Below are 16,649 nucleotides of genomic sequence, written 5' to 3'. Positions count from 1 at the left end.
ATATTTACATTGATTTTGTTTTCTTAATAGAAGGGGATCTTTATTGATGTAGGAATGCTCTGAGACTATTTCAGTAATGTTTGTGATGCACTTTGACATAACCAAATGCAAGGTACTATGGGAATGCAAAGTGTTATTATTCCTTGAAATGCATTATCTGTGTCAAGTATCATGTTACTGTGTAAATAAGCTGTTCACAAGACATCTTGAAAATTCTTTTGAATTTTTAAGCATCCCTGGGGACAACAGCTTTCTTTCAAATGTTATCTTTCAATATTAGAATGAAAAAATGGTCTGAACAAAATTCCATAAGCAAATTAAAGGGATCAAATCCCAAAATACTGAAGATATTCTGGAAGTAATAAAATTGCTTAACAAGAACACTGTAACCAGAGAATTATCTGAGCTCTCATAAAGCTTTTCTTCTCAAATAACTTCCAACTATATCCTTAATTTTCTAACCCCTCCTCCAGACTTATGTGAATACCTTTAGGTTTCCTCTGTCAAGTGCTGCAGTGAGATGTTTCCTGACCTCGGTCAGCTTTGGCCGGGGACCCCAGGGACTAGTGCCCTGTTTAAAAGGATTTTCCTTCAAAAACTGTTCTAGTTTGGACTCCCCAAGGAGAAGTTCTGCCATGTCATCTATAAAGAGAAAAAACAGCGTCAAAGGGAAAAAGTCTTCACAACAGTAATAGCCATTCTATCCAGCTGATATTTCACACAGATTACAGTGGAAGCATACAGCAGGGGAGGTAATTATTTTTAGGTCTGGACTTTAAATGCAGAACTAGACACATTAAGGGCCACTGACCCAGATTTAACTCAGTGTTATAAAAGTGTTTATTATTTGATTTTTCAATTTATCATTTAAATACTTATCATAGCATTATAGGAGTACTACAGCATTATAGTCACAGAGATTAAGGCAAATCTATTTCCCATTAATTGGGATCTAATACTCTATGACCTTTTGGTTTTTTAAATAAAAAACCATTGACAAGAGGTGCAGCTCTCAAGGCTTTCCAAATATGGGTAAACTCAGCATTTGATGAATTTCTGGCAGTGGTGAATTCCAGAGGCAAGCACCTGATACCAAGAATGCCCTACTCCATCTCACAAACATCATACTTGCAATAGCTAGATTAAGATTTCTACCTGAATACAGATTATGTGGCAGCTCAGAGACGGAGATGTCCCTCAGGATTTCCTGGTCAATTAGGGCATTACAGATGGTGACCAGCTACTTGAATTTTATCTGGAGGTTAACCAGCAGCCAGCACTAGCACTTCCATCTTGGAAAACTGACTGTCATTCAGTTTCCCATTTTTGCCAGACCTTGGAAAAACAAGACAATGGCTCAATCTTGGTCTGATAAAAAGGTGACAGAGCTATGAAACTCAGGAGGTTGAGAACACTGTAACCCTTATCAGCTTCCCAAGTGCCTTCACCTACATGTTAAACAAAACAGGTAATAAGACTGGGCTTTGCGATTCTGATACCATTCTAAACAGATTCCTTCCACTGTGCCAGGTCTCACAAACACATCATCAGCACCTTATGTTTGACATTATTAAGACTGCTAAAAGATCTAGCTGATTAGCGCATCTGGCCTGTGTACACTGAAATTATGAAGTCAGAGTGAGTAATGCTGTTTCTGTATCATATCCTGATCTTAAATGTGACAGGGAGATGTCTAAAGGACAAAAGGATGCCAGATACCATTTCATTTGACCTGACAGAAGCAGCAACAACTCTGGACAATCTTTCAGTCCACATATCAATGGTGTACATTTCCCATTTCAAAACAGAAAAAATAGTAATTTTGCTCAGTATGTATCCAAATAATTTCAATAAAGATAAAAATCTTCCTCTTACTGATTTGTAGAGCACCCAGCCTCTCAAAAATAAGTCAGTGCTGAGTTGCCAGCTCTTAACTCCTGTTCTGAATATTCACCAACGTATTGAATTATATATACTAGCAGGCAAGCGCCACTGTTCTGTAGGCATCAGCAATATGGGGAAATGGTTTGAGTTAGAACTATTCCTGTGTTGAAATCTATACATGCCTTTGTCAAAAGGCAAACTGACATTTGATTATTTTACTCCTAGAACAATTAGCCCAAAGTTCTCAGAAGAAGTGTTTTCATTTCATAGGCCTAGTCTACGCTACGACTTTAGGTTGAATTTAGCAGCGTTACCTTGATTTAAGCCTGGACACAACGTTACCTCGATTTAAGCCACATAACAAAGCCCTTTTTTCGACTTAAAGGGCTCTTTAAATCGATTTCTTTACTCCACCTCCGACGAGGGGATTAGTTCTGAAATCAGCCTTGCCAGGTTGAATTTGGGATAGTGTGGACGCAATTCGATGGTATTGGCCTCCGGGAGCTATCCCAGAGTGCTCCATTGTGACCACTCTGGACAGCACTCTCAACTCAGATGCACTGGCCAGGTAGACAGGAAAAGGCCCGCAAACTTTTGAATTTCATTTCCTGTTTGGCCAACATGTGAGCAACACATCTTGGAGCCAAGAGAAGCAGTTGTTGGTTTCACTGTTATATTTTTGATTTGCTGGGGCAACTAACAACATGGCTTACAGGGAATTAAAATCAACAAAAGGGGAGGCTTTGCATCACAGAGAAACACAAACAACTGTCACACAAAATGGCCCCCTCAAGGACTGAACTCAAAACCCTGGATTTAGCAGGCTGTTGATTTCACAAAACAAAACGGGTCAATTTCTTGTTTTGATCCATCTGTCTTTTACAGCTGAGGCTGGCAGCAGACAGTGCAGTACAACTCTAGCAATAGTCATCTCCTGGGTGCTCGGCAGAAGATGCTACATTATGATTGCTAGCCATCTTCATCTCCTGGCTGCTTGCCAGAAGACAGTGCAGTACGAGTGCTAGCCATCGTCATCTCCTGGCTGCTCGGCAGAAGATGGGAATGACCTGGCTGAGTCACTCCCATGTCTGCCCAGGTGCCCCTTACCGACCTCACTGAGGTCGGCTAAAAGAGCAACCAGGAATACGAAGACGATGGCTACCAATTGTAATGCACCGTCTGCTGCCAAAAGGCAATGAGCTGCCGCTGTGTTGCAATGCAGTCTCACGTCTGCCAGCACCCAGGAGACATACGGTGACAGTGAGCTGAGCGGGCTCCATGCTTGCCATGGTATGGCGTCTGCTCAGGTAACCCAGGAAAAAAGGCGCGAAACGATTGTCTGCCGTTGCTTTCACGGAGGCAGGGAGGGAGAAGGGGGCCTGACGACACGTATCCAGAACCACCCGTGACACAGTTTTTGCCCCATCAGGCATTGGAATTCCAATGGGCAACGGAGACTGCGAGAACTGTGGGATAGCTACCCACAGTGCAACGCTCCGAAAGTTGATGATAGCCTTGGTACTGTGGACACAGTCCGTCGACTTGATGCACTCAGAGCATTTTGTGTGGGGACACACACAATCGACTGTATAAAAACGATTTCTAAAAGACCAACTTCTATAAATTCGACCTAATTTCATAGTGTAGACATATCCATAGTGTGTCAGTGACACTAGAGTTAGTTTAGGTTTAGTTAGACTAACAAGCCAAACTAGAGTTGTGAAATAAATGCCAATATTTTCCACTTACATATTTTGAAAAATAGGCTAGAGATGACTTTCAATACAATGTACTCATTGAAGCTCTTACAACCAAATTAATCACCTTATGCACTGAATTTGATAACCTTGAATTAAATGTTTCAACTCTTAAATAAACCTCGAATGAAAGGGTCTCATAGCAAAGAAGATCTTTTGATTTAGTAAAAGACAAGGAACCCATTGTTAACTGCTGCAGGAAACCAGCAGGTTAAGGAGGCTTTTAGTATTTGCTTCATCACTCATAAGGACTGAGCATTTTTATGAAATTCACAAGACTAAATAATGCTTACAAAGTACTCCTTGTGTTTACAAAGCAAGGAAATCTTTCCCAGTGGCATGAGTTTTTCTACAATTATCAAGATATTTTAAACTGTGACTTTAATAGCTGCAATTTGTAATCAAAAAGGTCATTACAGCTTTTTAAGGGCAGACTCTCAAAATTAGGACATCAGTTACAAAGTCTGAAGCAGATTCTAATACTTTACAGGTAAATTTTTATTGTACAGTATCTGAAGAAATAAAGATATGGCAGACCAATATGCTCCCAAACATTACGCAGTGCTGACACTTGCCCCTTTCAGGAAAGGTTAACTTCACTACCACTTCACATACTGAAGCAGCTTAAGCGACACTGCAACAAAATCATTTAACTGTAACAGTCTGCTCAGAAGGAAAGAATAGAAAATAATGGCATAAGGGATGATTCAATGCTGAAAATGAGAAAAAGAGGACAAGCCATATAGCAACAGCAAGTGGAAGAAAGTAACCTTGTATCATTGATCCAATAAATATTTTACAGATAATGATTCACAGGCATTCCAGCACAAAGTAATCTGCATCAATACCAATAGGCCTGCTGCAAGTGCTGATATGACAGTGAACATATACTGAAATGTATAAAATTTACAATACAATAAGGCACCATTTTCAAAGGTACCAGAACTCTAGAATGGAAGCATATTTTTAAAATACTTGATATGGAATGGTACCTTTTCACTTTGCTATAGCAGCTAATTATGTATTTTCTATTTTTCTTCAAACATGGCTTAAACTGTAACGGACTAGATGAGTGCAAACAGTTTGAATCTAATGAAGGACACTACTCACAAAATACTTGGGATACAAAAGAAGAGATCTGTATCTAACATTATAGGTCATATTCCATCCCCATGGATACATCCTCATTTCAAATTTCATTGAAATAACCATTCCAATATCAATTTGAAAAACAGGTAACAGAATCGGACACAAGCTTACAATAAAACTGCACTTCAAACATGTTCACAGACCCCCCAGGATTCTGTCACCTGCCTTTCAGAGGAAAGATTACTGAGGGTATGTCTATACTGCAATTAAACACCCACGGCTGACCCATATGAAGGGCTCGGGCTACGGGGCTATAAAATTCTGATGTACAGCTTTGGGGCTCAAGCTGGAGCTCAAGCTCAGGGACCCCATGAGGGGGTAGGCTATTTTTTATCAATTATCTGGAAGTAAACAAAATTATTGCTAATAAAATTTGCAGATGATACAAACACTGGTGGAGAGGTAAATAATGAGGAGGACAGGTCAATCACAGAGAACAATCTGGATCGTTTGGTAAGCTGGGCCCCTTCAAACAAAATACACTTTAATACAGCCACATACTATCAGGCACTGACTTCAATAATTAGGCCTAATGGCTACAGCATGGGTCACGGCGAGGCACAGGTTTGGGTCTGGGCCAAGGGTGGCCCTGAAATTGAGATCCGGGGGCAGGACAGGATCAAAACCAAGATCAGAGTCTGTAGATAAACCAGGATCAGAACCATAGCCAGAGGCCAGGGGCAGAACAGAAGTCGAATCTGGGAGGTCAGAGTCCAAAGACAAGCCAACCTGATACCAAAGTCGGAGTTCAGATATGCGCCAAAGCTCAAAACCAGATAGAGTCTGAGGCTTTGGGGGTGTGACATGAGGGGGGCTGTAACTCAAAGTAGCACCCTTTAACTTCCCTAATCATCATTTGTATATGGTTGTGATATTTCTTCCAAACCATGTCTTGTAAGCTATTATATTAAAGATCATAATCTGCTGAAATTCACTGTTCTGTTAAAATATGTACATCGTTATTGTGTATGAAGTTATGAGATTCTGCTCTATGGCTGTTATTGAAATATGTTGCGAGTCTGGGAGACGCCCACAGCCAGCTCTCCAGGGACAACAAAGAAGGTGACCCACACCCAGGCGGGCGTTAAATGACTATCACCAACCATGGACCAGCAGGGGAATTGTAAACAAGAGATTTACAATTCAATAAGAGACAGTTGCGCAAGCACCACACAATAGGGACTGCTCAACTCTGACTCAGCAAAGCCCACCAGGACGTCTGGGCCATTGTTTTTCCAGGAACATGAATTGAGAGTATAAAAGAAGAGACACTGAAATCATGAGACCACCTACTCTGAAGGCAACAAGAACACTGGGAAGACAAGGACTTTGAACTGGGGAGATTGGTCTCAGGCTGAGAAGGGAATTCAGACTGTGTATTAAGAACTGTAACCTGCCTGCAACAACCAATGGAGTGAGAAAAACTGTTTGATTCAAATCTTACTAAGAATGATAAAGTTTAGGATGTAGAATGAGTATTAGGTAACATCTCTGACCTTTATGCCTACTACTTACAATCACTTTAAATCTATCTTTCTGTAATTAATAAACTTCTTTTAATGTTTTATCTTTACCAGTGAGTTTGTCTAAAGCATTTGGGAAAAAGATAGTTACCGTTTCCGTAACTGGTGTTCAAGATGTGTTGCTCAATCCATTCCATATTATGTGTGTGTGCTCGCCACATGCACCGGTGCTGGAAGCTTTTCCCTCGGTGGTATTCGTAGGGGACCAGCTCTGGAACCCTCTGGAGTGGCATGCACATGCCTCAGTATAAGGGGTGCCGCCGGCTCCTCCAAAGCTCATTTTCTTCTTGCTGGAAACTCCGACAGTGGTGAAGGAGGGTGTGTCATGGAATGGACATGAGCAACACAGGGTTCCCTCCCCACTTTGAACTTTTGGGTACAGATGTGGTGACCCTTATGAAAGACCCCTTAAGCTTTCTACCAGCTTAGGTTAAAAACTTCCCCAAGGCACAAATTCTTCCTTGTCCTTGGAGAGTATGCTGCCACCATCAAGTGAGTTAGCCAAAGATTCAGGAAAAGGACCACTTGGAGTTCCTGTTTTCCCCAAATATCCCCCCAAACCCATTCACCCCCTTTCCTGGGGTGGCTTGAGAGTAACCAAGGTGAGCACAGACCAGACCCTTCAGTTTCTGGGACACTAAAACCCCAATCAGATTCTTAAAAACAGAACTTTTATTATAAGGGAAAAAAAGTAAAAAACAACCTCTGTAAAATTAGGATGGAAGGTAACTTTACAGAGTAATAAGAGTTAAAAATCAGAGGATTTCCCTCTAGGCAAAACTTTAAAGTTACCACAAAACAGGAATAAACCTCCCTCTTAGCATAGGGAAAATTTACAAACTAAAACAAAAGATTCTCTAACGCATTTCCTTGCTATTACTTACTATTTTTGTAATATTAGAGGCATCATTTCAGTAAGGGCTGGATTACTTGCATGGTCTCTCCCTTTGTTTCCCAAGAGAACACCCACAAAGCACAAAACAAAGCCTTCTCCCCCCACCCCCAATCTGAAAGTATTTTTTATGCTACCCTTATCTGTATGTTTATGACAATCTTGAAGAACACCAGTAAGGGAAAACGTAACTGTCTTTTCTTCTTCAAGTACTTGCTCATGTCCATTCCATATTAGGTGACTCCTAAGCAGTAGAGAGGCGGGTAGGAGTTCATGGAGTCTGTGCTCCTCCTTGCCTGTTGATGTAGAACATTGAGGCCGTATTGTCCGTAAACACTCTTACCACTTTGCTGACAGATGCAGTGGGAAGACCCTGCAGGCCAAACATACCGCTCTGAGCTCCTTGACATTTATGTGCAACGTCATTTCCTCTGGGGACCATGTCTCTTGGGTCTGTAACTTGTCTAGATGCACTCCCCAGATGATGACCGAAGCATCCGGTATCAGTTTGACCGACTGGTGCGGGCTGTCGAATGAAACTTCTTCCAGAACAGCCTTGGGGTAGGTCCACCATTGCAGGGAGATAAGTATCACTGGTGGGACAGTAACGACCTTGTGTAAGTGATCTCTGGACTGCGAATAAACTGCCGCCAGCCTCTTCAGAATGCGACCCTTGCAGCAGCCTTGCATGGTGGACAACATACGTACATGCTGCCATGTGGCCCAGCAGATGCAGACATACCCGGACCGTGGGTAGAGGGAACGCAGAGACCCCCCGCAATGAGGTCCACCATCGTCCGGAACCAATCCTGTGGCAGGAATGCTCTGGCACAGGTGGAGTCAAGCACTGCTCTGATTCATTCTATCCTTTGCACCGGATAGAATGTTGACTTCTTGTCGTTCAACAGGACCAGAGACCAGCACTTGACCTGCAGCACCGCAATGTCCCGTTGGACTTGAGACCTGGAGCGGCCTTTGATCAGTCATCGAGATATAGGTATATTTGAATGCCCCGACACCTGAGGTAAGCTGCTACCACCAACATGCATTTGGTAAACACCCTTAGTGCTGTCGCTAGGCAGAAAGGGAGGACAGCAAACTGGTAGTGGTCTGATCCCACCATGAAGCGCAGGAAGCATCTGTGTCCTTGGAAGATCGTTATATGACACTACACGTCCTTCAAGTGGAGGGCGGCATGCCAGTCTCCCGGATCCAGGGAGGATATGATGGAGACCATGAGCAACTTCAACTTCTTTAGGTATTTGTTGAGGTCTCACAGGTCCAGGATGAGTCTTAGACCGCCTTTGGGATTAGAAAGTACCGGGAATAGAATTCCTTGTTCCTATACTCGCAAGGAACTTCCTCCACCGCTCCCAGCTGCAGCAGGACCTTCACCTCCTGCACGAGGAGACTTTCGTGAGAAGGATCCCTGAAGAGGAACAGGGAAGGTGGGTGGGTGGGTGTTAGAAAGAAACTGGAGGATATAGCCCTGGGCCACTGTGCTGAGGACCCAGCGGTCTATGCAGGGAGGAAAAAAGAAAGGTGGTTTCAGAAACACAGGGAGGATGGATCCAAGGTACAGTCTGATAGGTTGCCCTGGGGAGCACCCTCAAAACACTCGCTTGCCACCCTGCCTATTGAGGGAGGCGCCTGACTGGATAAAGTGTGGAGGTTAGTGGCTTTGGCAATGTTTGTAGCCTCTGCTCTTCTTATGAGCCATCTTCTGCCTGGGTTGGCTCCCTTGACCTCTGGCTATTGCGGCTTGAACCACTTACGGGCCAGACCCGGGATGTAGAGCCCTAGGGTTTTCAATGTAGTACAGGAGCCCTTCAACCTGTGAAATTTATTGTCTGTCTGCTCAGCAAACAGTGCCTGGCTGTTGAAGGGAAGGCTGTGTATCGACTGCTGGGCCTCTGTCGAAAAGCCTGAGAGAAGGAACCAGGATGCTTTCCTCATGGAGATGACCAAGGCCATGGTGCATGCCGCGGAGTCCACCGTGTCCAAGGCTACTTGCAGGGCCACTCTGGCCGCAGCCTTGCCCTCATTGAAGATCGGCCAGAACTCCTTCCTGGCATCCACGGGAAGCAAATCCTCAAACAAGGCCATGGCTTATCACATACCGAAGTCATATCAGAAAAGGAGGGCTTGATTTTTTTTTTAATTTAAATCAGATACATTATAGCTCAAAGATATCTCATCATGGAATAAGGATTATAAATTCTAATTCTATAGTATGAGACAATATATTTATGTAATGTTTATGAAAAGTTTTGTAAATGAGTTCCAATAGTTCATGGATTAGGGACCCAATCTTAGGGAGCTCCAGGGCCTTCTGTACAGATTCTTTAGGTTAATCTTTCTATCTATCTAATGGGATTCAGTGCTCAGTCTAGAAGATACCATCAGAAATGCTTAGTTTTGCAGTTCTCAAACTGTGGATTTGTGTCTCCAGAGATAACATGCTTCTTAACAGCAAAAATGGTTTAAATAAACAAATAAATAATATATTGAGGTGAGAAATAACAGACCTCAACCCTATTGTCCCTCTGCAAATTTGTGTACACAGAGTCAATCCCTTACCACTCTCTAAAAGTGCAATGTTTCAAAAGTTCAATGAACAGAAGATTGTTGGGGGCGGAATAGATCTGGACAAGGAGAAGAAATCTGGAGATAAAAGGTGAGAAGGGAGAGACAGGCAGTAGAAACAAAAGGGAAATTATTTGAGCAGCATATTCCAGAAGTCTTGAGGGCTTTCTGAGTGTAGCCTTCATTGATTTGAGAACTACCATCCCATTCTCTCACTAGAAGGGAAAACCTATAATGCCAGCAGGCCGTAAAAGAGACCCAGTTTGGAAATATTTTAATGAAGTTCCTCTACCTGTGGGTAAGACAGGCATGCGAGCAAAATGCAAAGAGTGCAACAAAGAAATGCAAGGCCTGGTTGTCCGAATGAAACAACATCATGAGAAGTGTTCCTTCTCAGGAGGAAGCGGCATTGAAGATGATGAAAGGAACGTGTCCGAACATGCAGGATCTTAAAGTTGGTAAACTTTTTTATTTCATACTTTTCTTAAGGACTGCTGAAGAAGAGGAGTTGGCTATGACATGGACATCCAGCAATCATCCCTCCATAATGCCAACTATAATAAACTTCAGAACTAAGAGTGAACCATTCAAGAAATATATGTTTGCTGATGATGTTTTAAAGAAAGTCACACCAGTGAACTGGTGGAAGTCACTTAAGCACTTGGATTCAGAGACTGTTGAAGTGATAATCTCACTTTTAACAGCAGTAGCTTCTTCTGATGGTATTGAAAGAATATTTTCTTCCTTTGGACTAATTCATTCCAAATTGAGAAATCCTTTGGGACCTGAAAAAGCAGGAAAGCTTGTTTTCTTTTCTAGATTATGAATAAACAGGAAAATGAAGGTGAAAATGATTGAGTTAGCTGCAGAGGCCAATATTTTAAGTTTCTCATGTTGACCTGGCTGACATAGTCGATTTAATTTGTTTTTTTTTAATATTTAATTTAACTATTTTAAAAACAATTTTAACAAAAACAAACCTGATTTTAAAAAAACTTGAATGTTTAAATTCAAAATTTCACATGCTTGTTTTGTTAAAATAGGATATGTTTGCTGTTGAAGAAAAAATCTAGAATACATAATGTTGTTGTTTTAGTTAAATAAAACAATGTAAATGTCTGTCTGATTATGTTCTCCTCCTAATTCAGCATGGCAAGAAAATCCTCCAAATATTAATGATTAACCAATTGGATTGGAGATCGTTGACCTCCCAATGACTTCATAAATATCTGCTTCAATTACCTTTGGTAAATGAAATAACTAAACAATCATTAGTTTTACAGCTATATCAGAAAATCAATCTGAAAAGTTTTCAAAATAAATCACTTTAAAAATGTATAGTGTGTACCTTCTACAAATGAAACCTACATCTATCTCTGAGTTGTGAAGAATATGTATTAAGGTTATAACAACCAACAAGAAAAACGGTTACTCACCTTCTCATAACTGTTGTTCTTCGAGATGTGGTGTTCATATCCATTTCAATCAGGTGTGTGAGCGCACACATGCATGTAGGCCAGAAGATTTTTCCCTTAGCAGCATCCGTCGGATCGGCCTGGGCACCCCCTGGAGTTGTGTCCCCATGGCACCTAATATAGCCCTGCCGACTCGCCACCCCTTCAGTTCCTTTTTGCCGGCTATTCCAACAGAGGAGTAGGAGGGTGGGTATTGGAATGGACATGAACAACACATCTCAAAGAGCAACAGTTACGAGAAGGTAACTTTTTTTTTCTTCTTCGAGTGCTTGTTCATGTCGATTCCAATCAGGTGACTCCCAAGCAAAATTAGGAGGTGGGGTTGAAGCTGTCCACTGACTGGAGTAATGCCCTACCAAAGGCCATATCATCTCTGGCCTGCCTAATAATTGCACAGTGTGTGGCAAAAAAGTGTATTGATGACGACATCGCTGCCCTTCAGATTTCCTGGGTGGGGACCTGAGCCAGTAGCACTTGGTAATGCCACAATCCATGATGAAATATGCTGAGTCAAAAGAGACTGGCCCTTCCTCCTGTCCGCTACTGCGACAAAAAGCTGTACCGACTTTCTGAACAGTTTGGTCCTTTCTATGTAAAAGGCCAGCGCTTAATAGACGTCGAGAGTGTGGAGTCTCTGCTCCTTGTTACTCACATGAGGCTCAGGGTAGAAAACCGGGAGGAAAATGTCCTGGTTGATGTGGAACTGCGACACAACCTTCAGGAGAAAGGCCGGATGGGGCCTGAGCTGAATCTTGTCCTTAAACACAGTGTAGGGCATTTTGGACGTTAGAGCCCTGAGTTCAGACACCCTCTCGGCTGAAGTGATCGCCACTAGGAACACGACCTTGTAGGAGAGGTTCAGCAAGAAGCATGTTGCTAGAGGCTCAAACGGATGCCCCATGAGCCTAGAGAGAACCAAATTAAGGTCCCAAGCAGGAATTGGTTGGCAGACGTGTGGGTACAACCTGTTGAGGCCCTTCAGGAAGTGACTGACCGGGGTTCGCAAAAACTGAGCGGCCCTGCGCCCCCGGGTGGAAAGCCAAGATGGCAGCCAGGTGTACTCTTATAGAAGACAAGGAGAGACCTTCCTGCTTTAGGTGGAAAAGATCATCCAAAATCTGTGGCACTGAGGCTAGCACTGGGGGAAAGTCGCGCTGAGCTGACCAGATTGAAAATCTCTTCCACTTGACCAGGTACGTGGCCCTAGTGGAGGGTTTCCTACTGCCCAAGAGAACCTGTCTAACTTGTTCTGAACAGGAGAGCTCGAACGGATTCAGCAATGGAGTCTCCAGGCTGTGAGATGCAGTGACTGCAGGTTCGGGTGCTGGAGCCACCTGTGATCCTGCGTGAGAAGGTCCAGGAAGAGCGGCAGGGTAATCGGGGCTCCCACTGACATGCCCAGGAGAGAGATGTATCAATGCTGGCAGGGCCAGGCTGGTGCTATGTGAATGAGAGGAGAGGAGCGTGCATCCCCCGTTTGTTGATATAGAACATCGCGGTCGTATTGTCCATTGCGACCGATACACATCGACCTGCTAGATACGGGTGGAATGACTGACACGCTAGGCATACCGCCCTGAGCTCCCAGACACTGATATGAAGACGGAGATCCATCTGTGACCAGAGGCCCTGAGTCTTTTGGTCCCCCAGATGAGCTCCTCACCCCAAATCTGACACGTCCATCACTAGCATCAGGGATGGCTGTGGGGCAGGGAAGGGGACTCCTGAGCACACCTGCTGAGCATCTGTCCACCCCAGGAGCGAGTCAAGGATGGGGCAAGGTAGGTTCACGATTCTGTCCAAGCTGTCCCTGCAGTGGACAAAGCCAGTCTGGCGTGCTGAACCATGTGCGTACAGGCTGCCATATGGCTGCGCAGCCTGAGAATGTCTCACAGTGGTGGTGGGGAACTGCCTGAGTCCCTGGATCATGGCATCGAGGGCCTGGAATCTCACCTGTGGGAGGCACGCTCTGGCTTGGGTTGAGTCCAGAATTGCCCCTATGAACTCTATTCCTCTGGACAGGGGAAAGAGTCTATTTCTCCTCATTCAGTAGGAGGCCCAGATTCTCCAAGGTTGCTCTGATGAATGCCACCTGAGCTTCCACCTGAGCCCTAGATTGACCTTTGATCAGCCAGTCGTCGAGGTATAGAACACCTGTACCTGATGTTTCCGCAGAAGGGTGGCGATGACTACCATGCACTTTGTGAAGACTCGAGGTGCTGCTGACAGGCCGAAAGGGAGAACATTAAATTGGTAATGGGAACCGTTGACCACAAACCTGAGGTACTTTCTGTGGTTTTGTGCTATTGCTATGTGAAAATACGCATCCTTCAAGCGAAGGGCGGCAACCAGTCTGCTGGATCCAGTGAAGGGATGATGGAGACCATGCAGAACCCGAGTTTCCTCACAAACTTGTTGAGGTTGCACAGGTCCAGGATAGGCCTTAGGCCCCCTTTGGCATTAGGAAATAGCGGGAGTAGAAACCCTCGTCCCTGTGCTCCAGTGGAACCTCCTCCAAAACCCCCAGCTCTAGGAGCCATTGTACCTCCTGAATGAGAAGTTGCTCATGAGAAAGGTCCCTGAAGAGGGACAGGGAACGGGGGTGGAAGGGCGGGAGGGCACAAAATTGGATGGAGTATCCCCTCTCTACTATGCGAAGCACTCAGCAGTCCGAAGTTATACGGGACCATGCACAGTAAAAAGGGGATAGTCGGGAGGAAAAGGTAAGGCGGAGTGAATCCAGCCTCTGGGCTGGTGCGCCATCCTCGATCACACCTTCAAAATGCTGGTTTAGGGCCAGAGGGTGGTTTGGGCTGGCCTTGATTAGCGGAGGGATGTTGTCTTCTCCTACTGCTCCGGTTCCTCCTCCTCCTAGTCCTGGTGGTTCTGCTGCTGGAACCTTTGAGGAGGTTGTGGGTGGAAGTGTCTCCGCTGAGTGGTGGCGGTATGCAAGCCCAAGGATCTTAGGGTGGCTCAGGAGTCTTTTAGGCTGTGGAGCCGTTTGTCCATCTTCTCTGAGAGTCTCACCCTCAAACGGAAGCTCCTGAATTTCGTAGGTCTTGCAACACTGAGACTTGCAACCAGGTCCCCCGTTGCGTAGCCACTCTTGTCTCCATGACTCTTGTGGCAGCATCTGCAGCATCTAAGGTTGCCTGCAGTGAAGCGCGGGAAACTAATTTCCTTTCTTCCACCAAGGCGGTGAACTCAGACCGAAAGGCCGAAGGGACGAGCTCCATAAAATTAGCCATGGAAGCACAGATATTATAGGAGTACCTGCTCATAATGGCGTGCTGGTTAGCAATACGGAGTTGTAACTCACCAATGGAGTAAATTTTTCTACCCGCGAGGTCCAGGCGTTTAGCATCCCTATTCTTTGGGGAAGGACCTTGGAAACCTTGTCTCTCCCGCTGGGTTAACCGCATCAACAACCAATGAGTCCAGAGGCAGATGAGAGTAGAAATGCTCAAAGCCTCTGGAGGGGACAAAATACCAGTGCTCATTGCATTTAGCAGTAGGTGGCAGAGATGCCAACGTCTGCCACAGAGTTTTGGTGGTGTCCACCACCGTCTTTATGAGGGGTAATGCTACCCGTGAGAGCCCCAAGGGTGCTAGGATGTCCACCATGGGATCCACGTCCTCAACCACCGCCTCGGTCTTGATACCCAAGCCTTGAGCAGCCCTGTGGAGTAACTGTTGTAGAACTCTGTTGCCCTCTAAAGCAGGAGCTATGGACAACCCTGGCAGCATCTCTTCTGGACACGAGGAGGAAGAAGCGTGTTCCAGAAGCTCCCTACTGCCTGCCCCAGACAGGTCACATGACTCCCAGGTCAGCATTAGAGGAGGTGGTAACAATGACAGTGCCGGGGACGCAGGCATCATAGCCAACATCGACATCAACCTCACAGGAGGGAGCTGCATCAGCACACTCACAGCAGCTGCCAGTGTCGGGGGGCCCAGTGCCGACATAGGCACCAGGGCCAGAGGTGCCTGCATCGAGGTCGATATCGACAACAGTGCAGGCGTCGGAGACGCGTGTGTCGATGTCGTAAAGGCCGGTGCCGAAGTCAGGGCCGAGCACAGTGCCGGAGTCAACGACGGTGCCAGAGGGAAAGGCGTCGGAACAGTAGGTGCTGGTGCGGGTGCACGGCTGAAGGCGACACAAAAATGGCGAAGGCAACTGAAGACATCGCTGACCGTGGGCCCTGAGTTCCTCCCTGGCCCTGGTGATAAGCCCAGGGAGTCCAGAAGGGCCACTGAGGCGGGTTCTGCGACTGCGGAGGCCACGCCGGCTGCTCCCTTCTGTCTCTGCCCGACCTCGCTCTATGGCTTCTGCTCCTACTTGAGCGGTACGAGTCGGGCTTCAACTCTGAGGTCTCAGACACTGAAGACCACAGAGGAGCCGATCCTCGGTGCTTCGAACGTCAAGAGCTCAGGGAGCGGGAACGCTCTCTGTCGGAGTGTGTAGGTGCAGATGGACAAGGCGAAGGGGAGTGCCTGGACACCATAGCGGGCTTTCCCTTGGAATGCACCAGAGGACGGGGCTCCGTCGGCGCTGAGCGTTCCTCCCGAGAGGCAAGAACGGTGCCATCAGGTGGAGGAGATCCCTGGTAGCCTGATACGCTTCCGGCGTGGATGGGAGCTCAAGCTGCTGCATAGGCATCTGAGATCAAGGTGGGGCCAGACTCGACTGCCTCACCTGGGCAGGAGTTGACACAGCCCTGGAAGGAGATGCCGAGGAGCGGCCCAGCTGTGGTCGCACTTCTCGAGGCTTAGCTAGAGGAGAACGGCCATCCAACTTTTTCTTCTTTTGAGGCACTGGCTAATGGGAGCGGTGCCTACTATCAGACAGGCCCCGTGAGGAGCCATGGTGGTGCCGAGCATCCCTGGAGAAAGCCTTCCTCAGCGCTGAAGTTGCGGACGACGCCGTCGGGGTCGGGTCTCTCGAGCCTGGGTCGGATTGGGGGTGCAAGGCTGCCTCCATGAGGATCACCTTCAGCCGCTGTTCCCATTCTTTAAGTGTTCTCAGGCGGAACTCGCAGCAGATCTTGCAACAATCTTTCTGATGGGTCTCCACCAGGCACCTAAGACACGATGAGTGTGGGTCACTCTTAGGCACGCGCTAAGCGCAAGCCACACAGTTCTTAAATCCCAGGGACCGCAGCATGCCACAGCACTGGGGCCGGAGTTGGGGGGACACCCCCAATTACTATACTAAAGTAAACTTTTAACTGGTACTACAAACAACTAAACTATATACACAGAATAATGAAGAGAACTTGCTGTGCAAGAGCCAAGGGAAGTTCCATCCACCGTCACTGGCGGTAAGAAGGAACTGAAGGGGTGGCAGGTCGGCAGGGCTCTATATTAGGCGCCATAGGGGCAT

At 45.9% G+C, this 16,649-nt stretch overlaps 1 protein-coding gene across 3 annotated transcripts in view; it reads right to left on the bottom strand.

The window, feature by feature from the left end:
- TTC7B (tetratricopeptide repeat domain 7B) overlaps window positions 1-16,649 on the bottom strand; it is a 304,133-nt gene that overhangs the window by 266,739 nt on the left and 20,745 nt on the right. The window contains exons 1-2 of one of the 3 annotated variants that reach the window (XM_045016347.1): window positions 1,156-1,299; window positions 488-642 (exon numbers count right to left, since the gene is read on the bottom strand). In XM_045016347.1, the coding sequence (XP_044872282.1) occupies window positions 488-637 (150 nt within the window). In that variant the 5' untranslated portion in view covers window positions 638-642; window positions 1,156-1,299. Of the gene's footprint in view, window positions 1-487; window positions 643-1,155; window positions 1,300-16,649 lie in introns of those variants that run through there. The other 2 variants (XM_045016346.1, XM_045016349.1) reach the window with 2 other exon arrangements.

Source organism: Mauremys mutica, chromosome 4 (genome assembly GCF_020497125.1).
Source record: "Mauremys mutica isolate MM-2020 ecotype Southern chromosome 4, ASM2049712v1, whole genome shotgun sequence".
Taxonomy (NCBI): domain Eukaryota; kingdom Metazoa; phylum Chordata; order Testudines; family Geoemydidae; genus Mauremys; species Mauremys mutica.
This window is presented reverse-complemented; position numbering and strand designations above follow the sequence as displayed.